The sequence below is a fragment of the Ctenopharyngodon idella genome, chromosome 13 (assembly GCF_019924925.1).
Source record: "Ctenopharyngodon idella isolate HZGC_01 chromosome 13, HZGC01, whole genome shotgun sequence".
In the NCBI taxonomy this organism is placed as follows: domain Eukaryota; kingdom Metazoa; phylum Chordata; class Actinopteri; order Cypriniformes; family Xenocyprididae; genus Ctenopharyngodon; species Ctenopharyngodon idella.
In genome coordinates, this window is record NC_067232.1 from 27,540,020 (window position 1) to 27,562,287 (window position 22,268).

Genomic DNA, 22,268 nt, shown 5'->3' on the forward strand with positions numbered 1-22,268 from the left:
GATCATTAAGATTTTTTTTTTTTTTTTTTTTTACAACAATTAAGCATGTTTTCTCCTCAAATTTGTATTAATGTGGGAGAAAAAATAGGGATGCATGATATACGACCATCATATCTGTTAACGGCCAATATATTTTAATGTTACTGTTATCGGTTCGATAAGAAAATTTGGCCGATATATTAAAGCCGATAAATAATGGATTATTTCCTCCAGCTGAGACACTTCAGATGCGCACTGTTGTTTTGAATTGCTTGAAATATGATTGAAATCATAGTCAAGTACAACGTACAGCGCAAGTCTGTCATATAGGCTACATAAAATTATAATGAGAACATTATTTGTGTGTTTGGGACATGGATTTAATGGTGAAACTTTTGTTTTTGTAATCAGGCTCTCAAAAAGGATATATATAATATATATGTGTGTGTTATCGGCTTTCAAATATAAAGAATTACCGGTTATCGGTATCGGTCAATATTTTCATATCGGTGCATCCCTAGGGGAAAAAAAGACATTTCTAAGAACAGTGAGTACAAAATGACTTGTAAAGTGCATTTGGATGTATACATGATAGTATTTATTGCACTGCCATTAATTTTTTATTTATTTATTTTTTTTTTTGTTTTTTTTAATTTTTGAAGTCGTGTCCTCAGATTACGCATCAGTGTTTTTACCATCTTAAGTAGAATTTAAAATAATGCACTATTCTGTAAATGTAAAACAAACGATGACATGAAGTGAACAGGAAGCATGTGGATAAACAAATATCGCTTATGTTTTGTTAGGATTGTCAGCCCTGTTATCATGATTTTCTATAGTAAACATTTTTAGTGTCTTTTTCTGCAGATTTGTGTGGGCATATATTGATATTTATTAGAGATGCACCAATATATCGGCCAATAAAAGCAAATTATATAGTTTAAAAACAGCTGATAGTGAGGGCCGATATATATAATATATATATAATATATATATAATATTGATGTTCAATATTAATAGTAATCATATGAATGACTAACATTCAGAGAGTTAAGAAATATTAATTTAATCTTCAGAATTTAGTTAATGTGTGTTAATATTAATTTGAGTAATGTGTTTGTTTATAACTGATACCAGTTACTCTGAAACAAGTTGATGAAATGGAGAGAATAAAGTTTTTTTTCAAAATATAATGATTAATTATTAATCATAATGAAATTATCATTAATTTAAAAGAAGGTATAAAAGGCAGAACTCACAAACTATCGGTATCGTTATCAGCAGATATCACTCTGAATAATCGATATGGAGAATTGATTTAGCTTGAAATGACAATGAAAATGCTTTTTCACAGAATCATACAGATATGAGATGCATATTAAATATTCATTATATGCAAATAATTGCTGTTTGCAGGTATTGAGATCACAAATCACGCAACGGCGACATTAGAAGGCAATCAGATTTTCAACAACCGCTTCGGTGGGTTGTTTCTTGCATCTGGTGTCAACGTCACAATGAAAGGTAAACTGAGAACGTTTTGAATCTGCTCACTTTAATGAACTTGAAATGAACCGCGTTCCCCTTTAATCTTCTTCACAGACAACAAAATCATGAACAATCAGGATGCCATTGAGAAAGCGGTGAGCAGAGGTCAGTGCCTGTACAAGATTTCCAGTTACACCAGCTATCCAATGCACGATTTTTACAGGTAACGCTCCTCAGGAATGTCCATTTGAACTGTTTGCGTGTAACTTCAGCGGCTGCTTTCTCACTGCTCTGTTTTTCCGTGCAGGTGTCACACCTGTAACACCACAGACCGCAACGCCATCTGTGTGAACTGCATCAAGAAATGCCATCAAGGGCACGACGTAGAATTTATTAGACATGATAGGTCAGTCATGCCCTTCAAATCTTACCATGAGTTTGCTTTGCATTTATTACTAAAAATTTTGCATTAGAGAAGCCTATTTTTAAGGAATGTTTTTTTGGAAGAAATGTGGGAAAAAGAGACGTTTCTAATAGAGATGCACCGATCAACCGGCCAGGAATCGGAATCAGCCGATTTATAAATTATAATAAAAAGGGCCATTTATATATATTTTTAATTGTGACATTTGCTTGAGCACATTTTCTCTCCAACTGTCATCACATGCAAAAACATCTATAACAGTAACAATTTTTGGATATAACATTGTATTTGGATTTTTTTTTTTTTAATCAGCATAAATTATTGGTGTGTGTGTGTATATACATACATAAAAAATATGATCTAAAAATGTTTAAAAATCACCCTATAATTATTTTATAATTATTATTACATTTTAAGAAACATAATTATATATTTTTTGTGTGTGTAAAATATGATCCAAACATTTTTAAATTTGATGCAAACCGACCTTGTTTTGGCTAATTATCATAACTGTATCTTTTTTTTTTTTTATTTTTTATTAAATTAAGTACAGATTGACTATTTTTTGTATTATCATTATAGTATACATATGCAAATTTAAAAGAAAATTAAAAAAAAAAGATTCTCAATACTGTATTGTTTTTTTAAGGAAGTCTCTTCTGCTCACCAAGACTGCATTTATTTGATAAAAAATACATTAAAATAGGGAAATACAATTCAAATTAACTGTTTTCTATGTGAATATATTTGTAATTTATATCCTGTGATCAAAGCTGAATTTTCAGCACCAGTCTTCAGTGTCACATGATCCTTCAGAAATCATTCTAATATGATGATTTGCTGCTCAAGAAACATTTCTGATTATCATCAATGCTGCAAACAGTTTTCATAGTTTACTAATCGAATGTGTTTGTCTGCAGGTTTTTCTGTGACTGCGGCGCAGGGACGTTGTCAAACCCGTGCACACTAGCCGGAGAGCCGACTCACGACACAGACACGCTGTACGATTCGGCCCCTCCTATAGAGTCCAACACGCTGCAGCACAACTGAAGCAGAGCGCCGGCCCGTCCCGACCTACAGACTCTGTGTGCTCAGTCCAGTGCAGATGAGATTACACGCTAGAAATAATTCAATTTTATTAAAAAAAAAAAAAGGAGAAACTCTTTAAAAAAGAAAGCATTGTGTAAACGTGGACAGAGGAAACATTTCTATTTAACAAATGCAAACACAGTCACTCTGTGATCCTGTTTCTCCCTACCGTTGTTGCAAGCGGTTGCGATGCTCTCGGATCACGCACCGGGATTCGGGAAGGTGGCGACTCAGGATTTGTGGGATGACGGATGGTAAACGAGGACGGTGAAGAGTGTGGTTTGAGCCACATACGAGAGAAACGGACCTAGAGCGAATAGACTCACAATGCTTCCCATGATGCACCTGTTCTCCAAGCAGCCGTCACCGCACTCTTGTATATGTACGGGGAAAAAAAAATGACCCAGCACTTCAGTTTTGGTTTTGTTTTTTTTAAAGATGTTGAGTTATTGAGGTTTGATTTTAATGCTTTCTCATGTAGTTTTGTATTTTCAAGCAAAAATCTTAAATGTACTTGAATGTCTTTTTATTTTATTAAGTATATTAATTTTGGGGTTGTTTATACCTTAGATTGCTGTATTTGTTCTCATGTCGCAGGATGTATGTTCTTTCTGTGAAAGAGATTTGAGGATGAAAAAAAAAAAGAAGAGAAAGAAACACTAAGTATTCTCCAGCAATGTTTTGAGTGTGAAAGGAAAGCGTCCAAGTGGGAACGATTTGGCCCAAGTGATTTAAATGATAATCCCCGCCCCTTTATCCTGATTGGACGACATCAGGATAGATTAAAAAAAGGTTACGCAAGACACCAGACTTGCGAAAGCATGGCGTTCTCGCGCCATTTCACTCCGAGTGAGTTGACGTGCGAGAGGAAGTGACATTGCTGGAGATTTTTAAGAGGCTTCTTGCTTATTTGAAGCTCTGAGGAATATCTGTACAGCTTTTTTTTTGTGCTTTTCCCCCCTCCATCCAACTGTATTTGGTGACCGTGGGTTCTCATACAGCCTGAATTGTATGCATGTTCCATGACATCTAGACTTAATATATTGTGAAGTACTCAATAACCATTATGTAGCTGGTAGTAATTAATCAAAAGTTTAATTTCCTAGTCAAAGAGGAACGTGTTACATTTTTAAAAATAAACTTTATTAGATCATTTCAGTAGTGAGATGCTTGCTTGCTTTCTATGTGGCAAAAAAAAAAATAACTCATGGAATTGTGAACAGAAATACTGGAAACAAACAAAAACGAAACGTTTTCCATCACAGGCTGCCGATCATCTGAACCAGTGTGGTGAACTGCTCACGATCAGCGGTGGAGTCTTCAGCGAATGAGCACAATTTCCTGTCAAAAGAAATAACACTGTAAATAAATTAAGTAAAATCAAAACATTAAAATTACTGAAATAACTTTTCCCCCCCGCCATGACTCCAGAGTTGACTAAGAAAACCTTTTAATGTGCTGCTTTGGTACTTGAGAAACTTTTCACATTAATCACAGTTGTAAGTTTTGCCTCTTTGTCGCCATCTCTGTTTGAAACCTGCGATTGCAGTTATTTGTGGAATGATCTTCTTTACGTGGGTTGTGCATCAGCGCAGACGAATCTAATGTTCTGAGGTGTACGTCTGTCATGCACCAGTCTGGATATTAACTGTACTTCAGAATTAGATACTACATCTTGGAAGTACGTCCAAAATAATAACACCGTATTTACACCGGACGCGAGCGGCGCGACAAAAGGCGCCCATTGTTATCAGTGATGACGTGGTGCAAGACGAGCGACATCTCCGACAATAAACTGATGTCTCGTTCTATTTATGTTGTACTGACACAAAGGACAAATGCTTTTCAACAGGCGCGTCCAGTGAAGATACGGCGCAAGTTTCACTGGAAAATGTCATCTGAACAAGCAAGTAACATGTCTGCCACTTCTGTTCTGACCAACTGAAATTTTTTTTTTTACAATAAATCATGCTACCAGTGGTATGGAGCCCCTAAAGGGACCTTAAAAAAAAAAAAAAAAAAAAACAGTTTCACGTGCGCACGTGTTAAAATTTCCGGTTTGTGTATACTATAACCCGTCTCATTTGTGCGTCACTGCCTATGAAGAAAGCTACAGTATGGATGCACATGAATTAATAAGCTGTATTTGCTCAAAATTTGGCTTTCTTAGACCAGTTAATCTAGGATGAATCCAGCTAATTTATTTAAAAAAAATTTTTTAAACATGTGCCTCCCTTAAAGTCCTTTACGTCTATGGCTCTGCTCGCAATGAGCGCTGTCAGAACTGAATGAAGAAAACAAGCATTTCTCTGCCACCTGTAAGGATGCGTTAAATCCAACAAAGTGGTTTAATAAAGGGGCGTTTGATCTTGTGAAATACGACATTTTAGTAGGCCTACATTTAACAGTTCCAGTACTTTTATATGGAACAATATAGTAGGCCTATTAGCCTATACTGCCCTAACGAAATCCAAATTTTTTCATTTTTACTGTACCAATGTTTCATGAACCAATAAACGTGGCATTATGACAGTGCACACAGCCCATTTCCCAGCGCGATTTCTTAATTGCCACAAAGTTATGTCCTTGAAATATGACGCACTGCCCTAACAAAAGCCACATTTTGAGCACTTTTTACTGTATCAGCCTTTTTTTAACTTGGCAAAAAGATCAATGCACACAGCCATCAGCCCATTCATGTCGCGGTTTCCCGGCCGTCACAGAGAACGCTTTAAAGCGACATAAGTCCGTGATGTACTGCCCTACGAAAGCCACATTTCAGCAAACAGATCGTTATTAATTCATGCACATCCATACTCGCATTTTCTGCAAACTTTTGAGTAAATAGATCTTTGATTCATGTGCATCCATACTCTTGCTTTCTTCATACGCAGTGAAGCACAAACGAAACAGGTTTTAGTATACACAAACCGGAAATTATAAATATAAAAAAATTTAATTGTAAAATAAAAAAATATACAGAGTTTCGCGTGTGCGCATACAAGGATCAGCGTTCTCCCCTAAAAGTGATCGGACAGACCAAACCGTACGTCGTAGAGACTTGAAACTTTGAGGGCTGGTAGTACTCACACTGTCTACAATGTCACCAAGGCTCGCCCCGAACGGCCTGACGGGGGCGCTACAGCGGTGAAAAGTATCTCCTAATATAACATAACTCCTAAACCGTTAGGCGTAGACTCAAGTGTTTTATATCGTTGGAATCCTTGACTCAAGGCGGATAGATTCGCTTGGATTCGGATTGGGAACTAGTCCTAGGTTATCGAACTGATCAGAACCAAACCAGTGCAGCGAGATTCTCTGAAGTCTGATTGTCAATAATTATCAAAAAAAGGTTTAAATTTTGATTCAAGGTCCCTAGGGGCCGCCAAAATGTTCAAAGTGGGTGGAGCCACTTTTACTAAAATGGCTTTAACTCGTGAACAAAATGAGATATTTTCATCAAACTTGGCACACCTATGTAAGAGCTCATTCTGTGGTTGCGTGAAAAAGGATGCAGCGACTGACCACTTGGTGGCGCTATAACAGGTAATAAACCTGAAAACGGCAATAACTACTTCACCGTTAGTCTGATCAACTTAAATTGTCATTGCAGCGTCTTCATCCGAGGGGCCGTGACTGTCTATGAGGACGTTGACGTATCTCGAAAAACATGGCCGTCATCGGCCAATGAAGTTTGAGCAGCTATCGGACAAGGTTAACGGAGGCCGATCGGAACGAAACTTGCTCGGCATGTTTGACTCACAGCCCTAGAGGCTTGTGAGAAATTCAAAAGAAATTGTCCACCGGGGGGCGCCTTCATATTATTCATGTGAAACATTCATACCACATGGAAGAACTCCTCATTCTGAGCAACTTTGCCTCTAGGATCGCCGCTGTCCATCGAATCGTTCGTTAAATATTGGAGATTATTTCAAAAACCAACTTTGGCGAACTAGTCCTAGGTTTCTGGCTCAACCTCGATAACTGTTAAAAACTTTAAAAACTATATATTTCCTATGATAAATTAGCTGTATTTGCTGTAAATGGTCTTTTCCATCTATATGGAGATGGTTATGGGCTTGCTAATTAAAACCTTTATACCTTTTTACGCATGTGCTTAAAGGCCGTGAAATACCGAAACCCCGATAACTGCTGCTCGCAGCTATATTTATTATTGTTATACTTTGTTCTCAAATTGTATTGTCCTATTTAGTGTGTATTAGCGTTACCCGTAGATTTCAATTTCTGTACAGTCTAAGCGTTATCCCATTCGAATTTATTTGAAAGATATTGTTCGTTTAACCTCAAAAAGCAATTAAATGTTCGTTAGAGCTCGTTGAAATACAAATATTTTGTAAGTACCGTGTAATCCCACGTATGTAATCTAATTTCAGTCACTCTGAAGTCTTACTGCTGGTGATTCACAAGTTGTTAGTGATGACTTTCGTTTTGAACTTTCTTGATTACAGGTCACCATCAAAATGACAAATTTAATTATTCCAGCCACACACGCGATATAGCCTACTAGACGGGACTCCTTTATCCAGACATTAATGACGCAAAAACGAACAAAGGCAAACTCGTATTTCCCACAGAAACCGACCCGAACCACTCAAATTAGAAAACATTATTACAAGCTTACCGCTGTGAATCAGGTTAAGGTAAGAAGATGAGCACTGATTGGTTATGTACTTGCTTAATAATTGATTTTGGATCATTTTTAACTAAAAAAAGTTATGGACAGCAGCTTTAATGAAGTGTGCCCAAACAGATTATATTGATCATTTTGGGGGAAAATGTGCTTAATCGTCATGAAAACGTCACAACGCAAAATGGTCCAATCTGAACACGGTTCATAAAGTGTCTTACTTGAATATCCTGAGAGACACGGTGCTCCTCTCAAACTCATGGGCCTTCTTATGTCCGGACTGGATGACTTCCTCCGGGATGTTTGCCAAGCGGGCTGCGTTGAAGCCATAACTTTTGGGACACGCGCCACCGATGAACTTGTAGAGGAAAGTGATGGTCTCCTGACTGGGGTCCTCGCATTCATTCTCCACCATACAGGCCTGAGACAAAAACAAATGTAAACACAATCACTTATTTCACAGTGCTTTGCTGTTTCCTATCGAATGGGAGGCCTGGGGAAGCAAATTATAGGTGAACCAAGCCAAATTATTGAAAGACTTAAATAAATACGGTCCATTTTTTAATTCATGTCGACTTTATTGCGCAAGACCTTTCTTGCTTACGAAGGGTCAGTGAAATGTAAACATAAAATGTCTTAAAGGGTTGGTTCACTAAAAAATGAAATTTCAGTCATTAATTACTCACCCTCATGTCGTTCCACACCCGTAAGACCTTAGTTCATCTTCAGAACACAAATCAAGATATTTTTGATGAAATCAGAGAGGTATATGACTCGTCCATAGACTCGTCCAACACTTTCAAGGTCCAGAAAGCTACTAAAGACATCGTTAAAACAGTCGACGTGACTGCAGTGGTTCAACCTTAATGTTATGAAGAGACGAGAATACATTTTGTGCACAAAAAAACAAACAAAATAGCGACTTTATTCAACAATATCTAGTGATGGGCAATTTGAAAACACTGCTTCATGAAGCTTTACGAATATTTTGTTTCAAATCAGTGGTTCAGAGCGCCAAAATGACATGATTTCAGTAAACGAGGCATAAGTGTTTTGAAACTTCACGTGACTTTGGCAGTTTGATACGCACTCCACTGATTCAAAACAAATGATTCGTAAAGCTCTGAAGCTTCATGAAGCAGTGTTTTGAAATCGCCCATCACTAGATATTGTTGAATAAAGTCATTATTTTGTTATTTTAGGCACACAAATGTATTCTCATTGCTTCATAACATTAAGGTTGAACCACTGCAGTCACGTCGACTCTTTTAACAATGTTTTTAGTACCTTTCTGGACCTTGAAAGTGTTGATTATATTGCTGTCTATGGACGAGTCATATACCTCTCAGATTTCATCAAAAATATCTTAATTTGTGTTCTGAAGATGAATGAAGGTCTTACGGGTGTGGAACGACATGAGGGTGAGTAATTAATAACAGAAATTTCATTTTTGGGTGAACTAACCCTTTAATGCCTTCTGGCTGTACTTCCACAGTATGTATTTTCTTTGGTCAGTTAAGTGATACTTTCTGTAGGAAGAAGAAGACGGTGAAACTGACCATGTGTCCGAGTCTCACAGCGGGGTCCTGGACGTGGTCCTCCACCAGAGAGTGGTAATGAGTGGAAAACAGGGTACGGCAGCAGATCTTCTCCGACAGCTCCTTCACCACTGCGCTCGCAATGGCTGTGCCGTCATACGTGGCCGTACCTCTGCCTGCAGTTCAAGTAGAACACTTATTCAGTTTACACCGAGATATTCTCTCATAACTGTCGCTTTACATTTGATTACTGTGAGATGAACAGATAATTTACCCAGTTCATCAAGCAGGACAAGGGAGTGGTTGGTGGCGTGCAAAAGTATGCTAGCAGTCTCGCTGAGCTCCACAAAGAACGTACTTTCACCTAGAAAACATGGTAGATTAAGTATTCAAAGTAAAGCACACATATGAACGCTGAACGGGAAAGAAGCAAGCAGCAACTTACCTGACATTATACGATCAGACGCGCCAAGACGAGTGAACACTCGGTCCACGGGAGTGAGACGCAAACTCTCAGCAGGCACGTAACAGCCCAGCTGGGCCAAGATCACCACCAGACCACACTGAAAGACATGGGCGTATAAAGAATCTGCATATTACTTTATTTCTACTTAACAGGGAGTTGAGCATTTTTACATGTTCATCTTTCTTTAGTTTGTAATGTTGCTGTTTGAGCATGAAAAAGTCCCTCCAGCGGGAGTTCTTCTCTATATCAGTGTCAGTGTTTCTGAACTCCCTGAAACGCCTCCATTGTAATCTTGAGTTTTCTTCACAATATTCCTCATTTAAATAATTCATACACAGAATAAAGGGGCGGGGCCTGGTTGAGTTAGTTAGTAGTGTGTTGAAACTGGCGGTTATGGTAAGGGGCGGACATTTCCCAAACACACCAATCACAACACACTGCTCCAGCCGACCAATCAGAGCACATTGTGCTTTTCAGAAGGAGGGGCTTCATAGAGACGGAACTAAACAGCGTTACTGACAGACTGGGAAGAGAGGAGCTGCAACAATGGAGAATATGAGGAAAACAATGAACATTCAAGCAGGAAAACCTGTTCTAGTAGAGCACAAAAACAACATCAAGACTTCAATAGTCCTGCAGTGAGAGAAATTAATCCCTAAATGTACAAATATTCCATATATTCTCTCAATTAATAGGTCATAAATTCAGTATGTGTAGATTTCACACTCCTTTTGAGTTTGCCTTTACTAAAACAATTTATATAATATAAAAATGTCCAAGACTTTTCCATGATTTTTGAAGGTTTCATTAATATTATGTTCATTGACAGAATTTCCAGGCATAAACAACTAAACATTCTGAAAACATGATGTAGAAACCTGCATTTCCAGAAATAGGAGCTCAGACCACATCCTTCTTCCTGCCTGAACAGCTGCTGAACACATTATCGGGTAAAGTTTGCCTAAATGTTTCTTGACTACATTCAAAGTCATTATTCAGTGATTAGGGTTGTAAGAGTGAAAATATTCGTTCTGATAATGATTCGATTACAATTCTTTGCTACATGCACAATGAAATCTGAAATTTGGTCATGATTCAGTTTAAATCAGTTATTTTGGGTCGATTCATAATTATTTTCAAACATGAGCTGAAGACACAACATTTCATCTACTCCCTTTGCAACACTGAACGTCACATCAGACTAGATTGGAGATCTGGATTTAGTGGATTTTTAAAACTGAAAATAAATTAAGGATTGTATTTCTTTAGTTGAAACAGTAAAGTATGGAAACACCAAGGTCAAGGATTCAATTCCCAAGAATTCATAAACTCATAAAGTGTATTTTATGAGAGCATGAATTTTAGGAATAAAAGGATCTGTCAAAATCATAAATGTAAAATGTATTTTGGACAAGAAATGAATGGTAATACCAGTGTGACTTTAGTTTTTATTTCAGTTTTATTCATTTGAATTAGGTTTTTTATAGTTTTCACCCAAAAAACAATGCTCACTTTCATTAACATTTAATTAACACCATGAATAATGTTTTTGTCATCTTGAAAACTGATTACCAACACTCACCTGTCTCATTAGGGTGGACTTGCCTCCCATGTTTGGCCCGGTGACTAACACACATGGGGCAAGTGCTTTACCGTTATCTTGACCCTCTTCTTCTTCACCGCTAGGGCAAGCAATGAAGATGTCATTGGGAATGAAGTCATCACCAAAGAAGGTCTTGGTGACACAAGGGTGACGGGACCCTCTCAGATCCAGGAAGGGGGGCGACTGAGACCCGTCACCCGGAAGAACCATCTCTGGTCTCACCATGGGCCCGTCGCCGCTCTGACTGTACCGGGACATGCTCAACAGCACATCTGGTGGTGAGAACAACAGAAATGTATCATTTTACCAATTATTATTCTAGTACCAATTTCACATATTGAGTTAAAACTAATTTTTTTTAAGCAAGCATGGTATTTTATTGAAAATGTTCCACTTTTGGAGCAGTTTCTGTTGTCCAAAACAGTCCACAATTCTGAAAAAGGTAAAATTCAGGAATAAAAAGTCAAACTAGTCTAATATAAAAAACTGCTTATTTTCAGCTAGGAGTTGAAAATAATATAGCATTACTGATGTAAATTATGGTACAGGGCTTAATATTAACACCCGCCAAATGCAGGTTTTGTGCTCACACCCAAAGTGCGCACCCTCTCAGTACTGAATTGAGTTCTTTTTCGCTGCTTATTGTGCTTAAACAGTCAAATACATACAAAATAATGTCAAAATGCCGGTCTGAGAGTATTCACGTAAACACAGTCAGTTATGTTTGAAGTGAAGATAAACAGTTGAGAAAGAAAACGCATGTGTAACAGTATAATGGATCCGTGCGTCAGGTCTTAAAGTGACAGCAGCCTAATATACCTGCTGCCAAATTATGAGATAATATTAAAAATATCTATATGGCAGATTTTCTCCATGGTATTGATGTCAAAATTGTGGCCAGGGAAAATGCTCAATGGCTAGTAACTTTGGAAAACCACTAGCTAGAGTGGCTGAGGAGCCAAAAAGTTAATGTCAAAACCTGGTGTGGTATATATGATATTCTATATGAAATGTTTTGATGAAAACAAAAACATTTGACACAAAACAGTTTATTTTTCTTACCAAGTACTGCCATGCACTCAACAGCTGTCTGCCAGTCTTTGTAATTCTTGTCGAAATTGTAGAAGAGTCTTCTCATGCAATCCTTCAGCGCTGCATCTCTTTTGTCTTCCCAGCTCTGTATCTCTGAAAACAGCTGCTCGATCTCTTTGGTAGAGTACCGCTTCCAGCCCTTCTTAGTGGACCTCACCTCGTACTCCTCTGGCACGCTCCTCTCGGAAACACTATCTGGAACTTCGAGCTGGTAGCGGTTCCTTCCCGTTCCCCAGTAGGATAGATTCTTACAGCCCAATCTCTTCTTCTGTCTGTCCAGGTATTCCTGCAGGCCTCTCTCGCAGTCTTTAATTCCGTTTAGGGCTTGGTCGTATTCCGGATCAAAGCCAGCTTTTGGAGTTATGACACCTGTGGTGCGAGCTTTCTGATGGTCGAAAGCAGTGTCCCAACGTTTGAGCTCTGGCGAGAGGTCGGGAAAAGCCCATCTTCGTTTTCTGTCTTGAGGAGCACCACTTGGCGCATCAGTTTCGATCGGAAGCCTTCAGCGACGGGCTCCATGATCGACACGATTTCTTTCATAACTTTGAATCCCTCAAGTGCTGCGAGAAAGTCAGCGATCTTACGTTTGCTGTAGACGACCTCCTCGTACAGAATTGCTCGTGAGTCCGGGTGGTCCTGTCCTTTTAAAGGAGTACCCATGCTGTGAATCTTGCTAAGTAGCCTTTCGAGATCCGGAAGCTTCTTTAGTAGGTCGGTGACTTCGGTCGCTTGGGACGGAGCGCCCATCAGGTCCTCCAGAGCATCTAAGCGTCACTAATGGAGGATGGATTACAAAGAGGGGCGCAGAGCCATTGCTTCAACAACCTTTTGCCGAAGGGAGTGCAACACGTGTCCAATCGTTCAAGTAGGGTTCCCTCAAGACCCGGTGAGCTATTCTGAAGATCTCAAGGTTAGCAAGGGTCACTCCATCCAAAACCATTCTTTGACGGGTCTGGGCAAAGAAACAAGACGCTCCTCCAGCCTGCTCCATCTCCACGTCGACAGGAACATACTCCTCGAAGTTGCCCATGGAAAGAAGCTCCTGGTCCACTAGACATTTCTTTAGGTAGAACATACAGCCACCAAGGGCCGAAAGAGCGAGTTCATAACCCGTCTTTGGAGTGAGACTTAGAGCGTCACATTCGGACGTCATAGCTTTGAGAGTTGGAGGCAGCACTGATCCCTTTTCATCATCAGTTGACGCTTTGCTTTCTTTGAAGTAGTCTTCCTCAGCAAGGACCTTTAGGGTCTTCTGGGCATCCCAAAACTGTGAACCAGCATTGAGGCCTTCTTGTAAAGTGGATGACAAGAGGGCCTTAAAGATTTTCAACGTCTCAGCTGACGGTTGCCCTTCTCGAAAAGAACCTGGGCTGGAGAATAGTGTGCCACAGGGTACGCAACCGGGAACAGTGGCGGTCATCCTGGAATTGACCGACATGGAAGCGTCCCACCGAGGTGTCAATGAAACAGACCCCGTAGATGTGGCCATGGCCTGCGCTGTCCTCCTCGCTCTTCTCTTAATGCTCAACAGATATTTACTTTGAGTTTCAGAAGGGGCGCCGTCAAGCACGCTGTACGTCTGTGTCCCTCGCGTGATGATTCTGCAAACCTCTCGCTTGACGACGCGGTCAAATTTGGTGGGACGCGCCAATGTTTTGCATCGTGCTTCCATCATCTCAGGGGTCTCGGTCTGTTCCACACGAGCACTTTGTAGCCCTTTTGCACAAGTACGTCTGAGAAGCGTCCAAAGCCAATCTCGGGGAAGCCAGAATGGGCCCAAGTACCCTTCATGAAGGTAAGGCCGAGTTCGTTGACGCCAATCACTGCGTCCATATGGTAGAGCTCGTAGAACTTTCCAACTTTGTAGAACAGAACGGTATCGAACATCTCAGACTTCAGCTGCCACCAACGGCGCATTCCAGGCGTCGTCCTGTTCAGGAAATCATCAGGAACGTATAGAGTCGGGGTCGTAGTTTTCGTCAGATTGGCGTTTACGCTGTGCGTCCTTTCTCTTGCCGTCCTGCAGCCAGTCGAGTTTCTCATGGTCCCACACAGTAGATCCTCCATCTGTCCCATTTGCACTGCTACTCTGACTTTCGAAGTTATCCGGGGCGGAGAAAGCAGAGAGTCGAGACTTAGTGTTGGACGCCACGGATGGAAGAGTTGCAGGTGCTCGTTTTGGGGTATCTGGTTTGCTCTTTGATTTAGCAGGCTTCTCTAAAGGACGTTTGCGCTTGACCGGTTTCACAGGGCTGTCTGGTTCGGGCTCCGGCTCGCTTTCTTCTTCCTCAGCCCCGCTACTCACTTCCTCCTCCTCCTCCTCTTCCTCGTCGCTGCTTCCTCCTGCTTGATCAGGTTTGAACTCCTCACCGGAGTCATCGCTGTCAGATGCCACCACAATGCGCCGACGCTTCGACTTCTGACTCTTTTCAGCTGCAGCACGAGATGAACGTCGGCTGGGCTTCTTCTTTTCTTCAGCCTCTTCCTCAGACATTTCCACATCCGATATGGTTGATTTCTCAACCTATAATAAAATATAGGTAAATAATGACTTTAATTTCGGTCTGTTCCTCATGAAAAGCTACTGCATGACTCCAGAAGAGTTGGAATACAGCAAATAAGTCATATGAACTAGTTTTGTGTGTCGTTTTTGCCTGTAGACGCTATATTCTGCATGGTAATGTTCTTCAAAATCATGGAAGAAAGAAAGTCATACAGGTTTGGAAAGACTAAGACAAGTAAATTATGAGAGAAATTAAATTTTTGGTTGAACTATCCCCTTAAAACTAAATGTATCTTTTACGTGAATATTAATTTACTTCGATCTAGTGTTTGCTCACCTCCATATCCTCATCATTCTCCTCTTCTTCATCTGAGGGATCCATGCACACGGACATCTTCAGTCTCTGCTCAGGACTCTGCTTCATTGCAGCATCTGCCAGCTCCATTGCTTTACGTATAACAGGCTTACCGCTGAAGAACATGCCTCCGGATTTGGCATCTGTGCTATCAGAGCCTTGAAAGAATAACAAGAAAAGATGTTAGGTCAGAATGAAGTATTATACACACTTGAATAATATTTGATATTCTAATTACCATTAATTTGTAAATAAATCCTTGCTCACCTTGGTACTCTCTTATGTATTTTGTGTTAACCCAACCACGGGTTGGCGGTTCATCGAAAAAGTGAACGTGAAGCCTTTGGTCTCGGCCACGGCCCCTCATCTGCTGTCCGGTGAGAGGTTGAGGAACAACCATACAGGGCCACCAGGGATGTCCTTCCATCTTGGCCCATACCAGAGTGCCAGCACTAAACATGGATGACTGTTCTCTGGGGAGAAACAATAATCTTTGTGATACATATTTTGGCCTAAGTGTCCAAATACTTTATGAATGCTACGTTAAATATTTGAATAGTTTACATACGTGTCCATTAACCTTCTGAATTCGTCAACAAGATGAAAATTTGGATATGAACGCCCTCGCAAGTCGCACTTACTACTCTGAACTTTGAACATGGCGGAGGCTAGAACGATTACTGCTGTGACAGGAATGCTTTACAAGTTTTTTCCACTTCAGCAACATCACCTTTTTCCGTCATTAAAGCATATTTATACAATATGCTTCTAATTCATGTGTTTTATATATACACGGCGAAAATAGTCCGTATTTCACCGAAATACGCTGTGAATATTTATATGTTTGTCAATGAATGGAACGCTAAATATCACTTTGGTTTACTAAGATTTTCCCAATAAATATGTGCTGTGTCTGAAATCGAATATTTCTCTACTATATAGTACGCGAAAAGTACCCGGATGACTTCCGGTGAGATTCTGAAGTGCGCATACGATGGACACTTTACAATCCCATGAGGCCACGGGAGAGGATTTGTTAATGGAGTTGAAGGGACATAACTGACGCTGGTAGGTCATGTGACAGTAACAACATGGCGGATGTACTACGTCCGAATTCATTCATACTGCAGGCATTCGTACTATATATAGAACATACTTTTTCAGCGGTCGTGAAGTAAATTTAAATTCAAATGTAGTACCTACTTAACAGTACGCGATTTCGGACCATTATTCCTGTTCTTTCCGACAACAAAGCACGACGAACTCGTAATCACGACTTAAGAAGTGGGTAAGTAGGACATTTCCGATTGAATGTGATTAGAAACTTTTGTAGCGGTGAATGAGAGACTTCATTAAATATATTGAGTCTCCATTTGCACAAATAGCAAAAGAAAAACTCCAAAATAGTGTTTTCATAACTTTCAAAAAAGAGGACAAAAAAAAAAAAATAAATAACGGTAACGGCATTTTTGATAAATTGATAACGGCAGTCAGAAGAGAGAAAGATGTTTTTTTACAGTCACTTCAATAGCCGCTGTATTAGAAACACCCTCACAGCGGCGTTATTTTTTATTTATTTATTTTTTGATGCAACGGTAAAATATACTATAAAACATCGTTTTAAAAGTACATATATATATATATATATATATATATATATATATATATATATATATATATATATAAATAACTGCAGGATTTACGATATTGATGACCGTTAAAACGCGTCATCACGGACTGTGAAAAGGGTCTATTAGTATGAAATAACTGTATCATAACTATGTTTGTATGAACACATTTAAAACAATGATCGACCTTTAAATACAAGCATTAAATATAACATTTTAAAGAATACACAACAATTCATATGCTTAATAAAATTAAAAAAAAAGCAACTGGTAACAGTTAAATGCTCCAATACTACAGTTTTTGTACAATAAAATAAAATTAACTTGGTATTATTAGCCACCACTATCATACAAATAAACAAATAACACGCTTTAAGGAATCTTACACTCTTTTCCTCCTCATATTGTATATATCGATCTAAAATGTATGTATTATTATTTAAACTAGCGATAACTGTAGTAACGGCTTTTACTACGAAGTAACGGATTGTTGCTGTGGAGAATTTTTGTAACGGACGCTCCTATTGGACAATGCTAGCTAGAGAAAAAAAAAAAAAAAAAAAATCCCGAAAGGCGCAATGAAATTTGATCCGCCTCCTCCACAGTCTCCCGCCAAACAGGCAAAAGTAGCACGTGGACTCATATTTAAGGAATTTGTTGTGGTTTTTCAGGTACATATACACATATGTGTACAGAAAGAACATTTAAATATAACTAAGGAAAAATAATAATAATGTGGTATAGCCTACACTATGATAAAACCATAGTACATGTCCAAATAACCATGGTACTTATTTGTAAATAAAATGTTAGTGCTATTGAATGTATATCAATGTACCATGATTTTGCCATCACATGATACCATTACTGTACCATAGTACTGACATGGTGTCACCATGGTAACCAGTACATTATCTTTGCATTGCACAAATAGAGTTGCAGTTACTGTACCTCTCCTTTGCAGTGTCTGCTTTCTCTCCGAACAGTTTCGCATGTCCAGCTTTAGCTTGAGATTTGACAGGTTTTGATGGTGTTTTCTTGCTGTTGACTTTGGCTTCTTCTTTAGGTGAGGTGTTGGATCTGCTCACTGCATCTGCCTCCACTGGAGAAGGGTTTGATTTGGCCTTCACTGCCAGAGGCGGCGACTTGGTGAAGAAGTTAAAAAGGGAACTTTGCTTCGCCATGTTTCCCAAAGGGTGTTGTGCAATATGGAGTTCAATTATGCAAAAAATGAATTCATATATATTCCATTCCAACAGACCCAGAACTGTCCAGCTCAGCTGAGTTGATGTGGAGCTGAGAGTTCGCGGGAAAATGCTGCTGCTGGTGGACACGGAAAGGGAAGAGGAGGGTCATGTGACGCCGCGAGAATATGGACCAATAGGAGCCTCTGTGTATCCTTTTACACTACCCACGTGGCTGATATGACATGCGTTTTTTTTTTTTTTTCATTTAGAACGCGTATATGTATTAATACTTTTAGAATATGTTAGAATATATATCATTGTTTTTATATGTTAACGACTAATAGAACAAAAAATAAGCAACAAATACAATAAATGTAAAATAATGGGGAAAAGTAGCGTGTTTACTAATAGTATGTTGTTATTTATGGAATTCCAAAACTGCCAAAATAATAAATAAATACATAAATATATATAAAGAAATGTAAAAAAACAGAAATAAATTATTATTTATACTTTTATTACCTTATTTTTACTTTGTCACGTCCGTAACGATTTAAAGAATAAGTTTAGGCCTATATTGTATAATTATTAATACAAATAATGTGAAACTTTATGTACAAAGCCAAAATATGGCTCATTACCATATGGACAAAGAAATGTAAAAATAAATATATAAATAAATAAAAGTGGAAAAAATACAATTATACATAAATAAGGAAATAAACGTATAAATAGGATTTATTTTTTAAATTATATTTCTTTGTACATTTACTTATGTATTTACTTATTTATTATTTTAAATAAATAATAAACAATAATTCCATACTTATGAGAAAAGAGGGCACTACTTTTTTGCTTATTAGAGACATTTTTGCTCTAGAACGAAATCTAATTGTTTATATCTATTACTATCATGCAATCCCATCATAAATAAATCCGTCCACAAAAACACTATATTTTTAATCCTTGTCCTGGAATCACGATAGAAACTATGATTTAGTCCGTTGTGAACAGCGCGGAAAAATGTATTGTTACTTTTCTCCGCGCTGTCAGAATGGACCAATCACAGTTTATCGTGACCGCTTCTGCCAGGGTTTGGACGATACAGCTGATAGTGACACTGAAAAACTTTATTATATTATTATTATATTATTTATTATATTATTAATTTATTCATTAGACCCACTCGGGTCGTGAAGCCTCATTTATTTTGAGATCCACAGTTTTAAGTTTGTCATGAGGGGACTCTTGAGTACGTGTAAATGTATTTATTTATTTATTTGATGTATGAGAGAAGGCAGCATATTAGTTTGAAAGAGATATGGATTCGGACTAGAAAGATATTGTTATGACATATGCAGTTTTCCTATTACGTCAGCAGAGTGCAGTGTTAGCCCGTGTAACGTCCCACATCAAATTAGCATGATCACACAGCAAATGGCCGGACATTTCTCTTCTAGTATTTTGATCCATAATTTGTTAAAAAAATGTTAGTTATTTTGTAAAAATGAGATTCTGCAACATCTAGGTGACGAATCAAATGTAAGTGTGTTCTCCTACTTTGGTAATTTGTAATGAGAAAACGTATAAAATTAGTCGTAATGCAAAATTGAAGCATCTTTCAGTGTTCTCAGACTTGTATAGTGTATGGATATGAATGGGATATGCAATACAGGAACAACAGGATGGGTTAGAAGCTGTTAATTGTGTTGATTTGTAAAACTTTTTATGGTCTCATAATTTTCTTCATGTGTCTTGGGTAGGATGGGTCGGTCATTATTTTGATATCATCCTATTAAAAGCATCCTGTAAGTCTGTGACTTTGGGGTCCTGTTAATTGTAATAATTCTAATAGGTTTTATTTGCTTTTGCTCACACCTATTTGGGTGTGAGCAAAAATACGCGTTTTTGTGCGTGTCCTTTTAAATGCAAATGAGCTGCTGCTCTCGCTTTCCAGAAGAGGGCGGAGCTTTAACAGCTCGCGCTTCGGTTGCTCAACAACAGCAAAGCTGGAGAATCTCACGCAGCCAAAATGAGGATTGTCAGTAACGGTGTTCAGCCTTACATTGTTCAAACCGGAGTCGACACTGATGGAGAGACTCAGGAAGAAGTTACAACTTTTAGACGTTTCTGAATGGTTAGTGGATAAATTTATGTAGTTGCTGTGGAGTTGATTCAACTCATCCACTAGCATGTGCCGTCATGTTAATCTTTTGTGTTGAATTGACCCTCGTTTGTGAAGCAGTCCGGCGTAAAATGACGGCATGTCAACAACACTCTACTACAACAACTCTTCCTCTTCTCTAAAGCAGCCCAACATGGCCTCGCCCCCTTTGTTGTGTGTTCTCGGGGGCGGGGTTTATGTAAATTTTGGGTTTGTGATGTCACCAACCTGGGAAGAAGCTCGTTGCAGTCCCTACCAGTCCTTAAAAAGCGACTTCTGTAAAAGAAAATATCTCCCTTTGCATTGAACTTTGAGCGTCGTAACTTTGCAGATGTTGTTTATGCTCAAACAGCAACATTACACACTAACTAAAGTTAAAAAAGCAAAATCATAATCAAGGACCCCTTTAAGCAATTGCAGAGGTGTTTGTAAGACTCCTGTTCTGTGTATTTCTATGGGAGGATGAGGTGTAGGTTTCATCTTCATGACTTTCGGTGTGTTCAGTAACACTGATTATTAAATCTGACAGACTGAAGTATAATAACACAGACTTGGTAGCAAGCTGTGCTTTAAAGTGAACACTTTCTCAGCTGCACGCTGTCATTTGTTTAGTCAGGATAATTTCCAATCTCTGTTGACTCTCTCATTAAGTCGCCTGCGGTGGTTACGGCTCCCTATTCTGACTATTCTTAGCGTCTAAGGTGTTTATCTGTTATGAGGCATTGAATGTTTTTTGTTTAACCTTTCACACAGAAAAACTCGATACAGCACCTTTTAGCACCTAACCTGTAATGTTCCATTTGGCAAATTAATAATTGATCCAATTAGTGTATGCGGGAAAAGCAGGTCCAATAACAAAAGTCCAAAGAGCTCTTTGGCATATGGATATGAAAACCCCCATAAGCTTTACAACAGGTAAAAATAACACAAGCCATGATGATGAGTCATAATTTATAGCCTGAATCAGCATCGAATCACAACATATGTTTCTGTTTTTGCTTTCTCCGATCAAGTCATGTCAAGATGTGCATGTGTTTTTATTAGGTATTCTTATATGCTCACTGATGATGTTATTATCTTTGTACCCTGCCAACAGTAATAATAATTATTACAGTTATGAGGGTGTATTTAATTTGACCTTGCTTTATAATACTCTCCTCTCTCAAATGGATTTGTCTGGCATCATTGAAGCTTAATTGCTGTTTGTTTAATAGGTTTCCCTGTAGCAGTCAAAATGACACACACAGCGTCTGGCCACGGTTGAGAGAGAGTTTCCTCCTTCCTCCAGATCGTTCTGCTTCTCAGCCTTTTGGCAGATGCTTCAGCCAGAATGACTTCCAGTACACTAATTGCAGAGAATATAATTATGGAGCAAACTGTAGTTAAGCACTTAACTCCAGGTCTAAGTCATGACGGAGTATGGCAGCCATCTCAGTAACTGTAGTTTCTGGGTGAATGCAGCACCTTTGTGTTTGTGGCCCAGATCCTATTCCAAGTCAAGTCACATTTATCTCACAATTCTGACTTTATATCTCGCAATTCTGACTTTATATCATGCAATTCTGACTTTATATCACGCAATTCTGACTTTATATCATGCAATTCTGACTTTATATCACGCAATTCTGACTTTATATCATGCAATTCTGACTTTATATCACATAATTCTGACTTTATATCACGTAATTCTGACTTTATATATCGCAATTCTGACATTATATCAATCAATTCGGACTTTACATCGCAATTCGGACTTTATATCACAATTCTGACTTTATATCGCAATTCGGACTTTATATCTCACAATTCTGACTTTATATCATAAAATTCTGACTTTATATTTCACAATTCTGACTTTATATCTTGCAATTCGGACTTATATTTTACAATTCTGACTTTAAATCACGCAATTCTGACTTTATATCGCAATTCTGACTTTATATTTTACAATTCTGACTTTATACCTCACAATTCTGACTTTATATCTCACAATTCGGACTTTATATCTTGCAATTCGGACTTTATATCGCAATTCTGACTTTATATCTCACAATTCTGACTTTATATCTTGCAATTCGGACTTTATATCGCAATTCTGACTTTA

General features: G+C 38.5%; 2 protein-coding genes across 2 annotated transcripts in view; one reads left to right on the forward strand and one right to left on the reverse strand.

The window, feature by feature from the left end:
• Nucleotides 1–4,133, forward strand: part of fbxo11a (F-box protein 11a) — a 30,972-nt gene extending 26,839 nt beyond the window's left edge. The window contains 4 exon segments of the mRNA XM_051916785.1: nucleotides 1,396–1,503; nucleotides 1,582–1,690; nucleotides 1,775–1,873; nucleotides 2,812–4,133. Of these exon segments, the coding sequence (XP_051772745.1) occupies nucleotides 1,396–1,503; nucleotides 1,582–1,690; nucleotides 1,775–1,873; nucleotides 2,812–2,941 (446 nt within the window). The 3' untranslated portion in view covers nucleotides 2,942–4,133.
• msh6 (mutS homolog 6 (E. coli)) lies at nucleotides 4,102–18,123 on the reverse strand. The gene is given in 18 exon segments (XM_051916670.1): nucleotides 4,102–4,321; nucleotides 7,850–8,049; nucleotides 9,188–9,342; nucleotides 9,441–9,530; nucleotides 9,612–9,729; nucleotides 11,215–11,507; nucleotides 12,298–12,768; nucleotides 12,771–13,097; nucleotides 13,100–13,231; nucleotides 13,234–13,671; nucleotides 13,674–13,718; nucleotides 13,721–13,846; nucleotides 13,849–14,034; nucleotides 14,037–14,290; nucleotides 14,292–14,851; nucleotides 15,168–15,343; nucleotides 15,453–15,658; nucleotides 17,765–18,123. Coding segments are annotated over 18 exon segments (4,092 nt in total). The 5' UTR covers nucleotides 17,998–18,123; the 3' UTR covers nucleotides 4,102–4,239.
• Nucleotides 18,124–22,268: the final 4,145 nt, after the last annotated feature.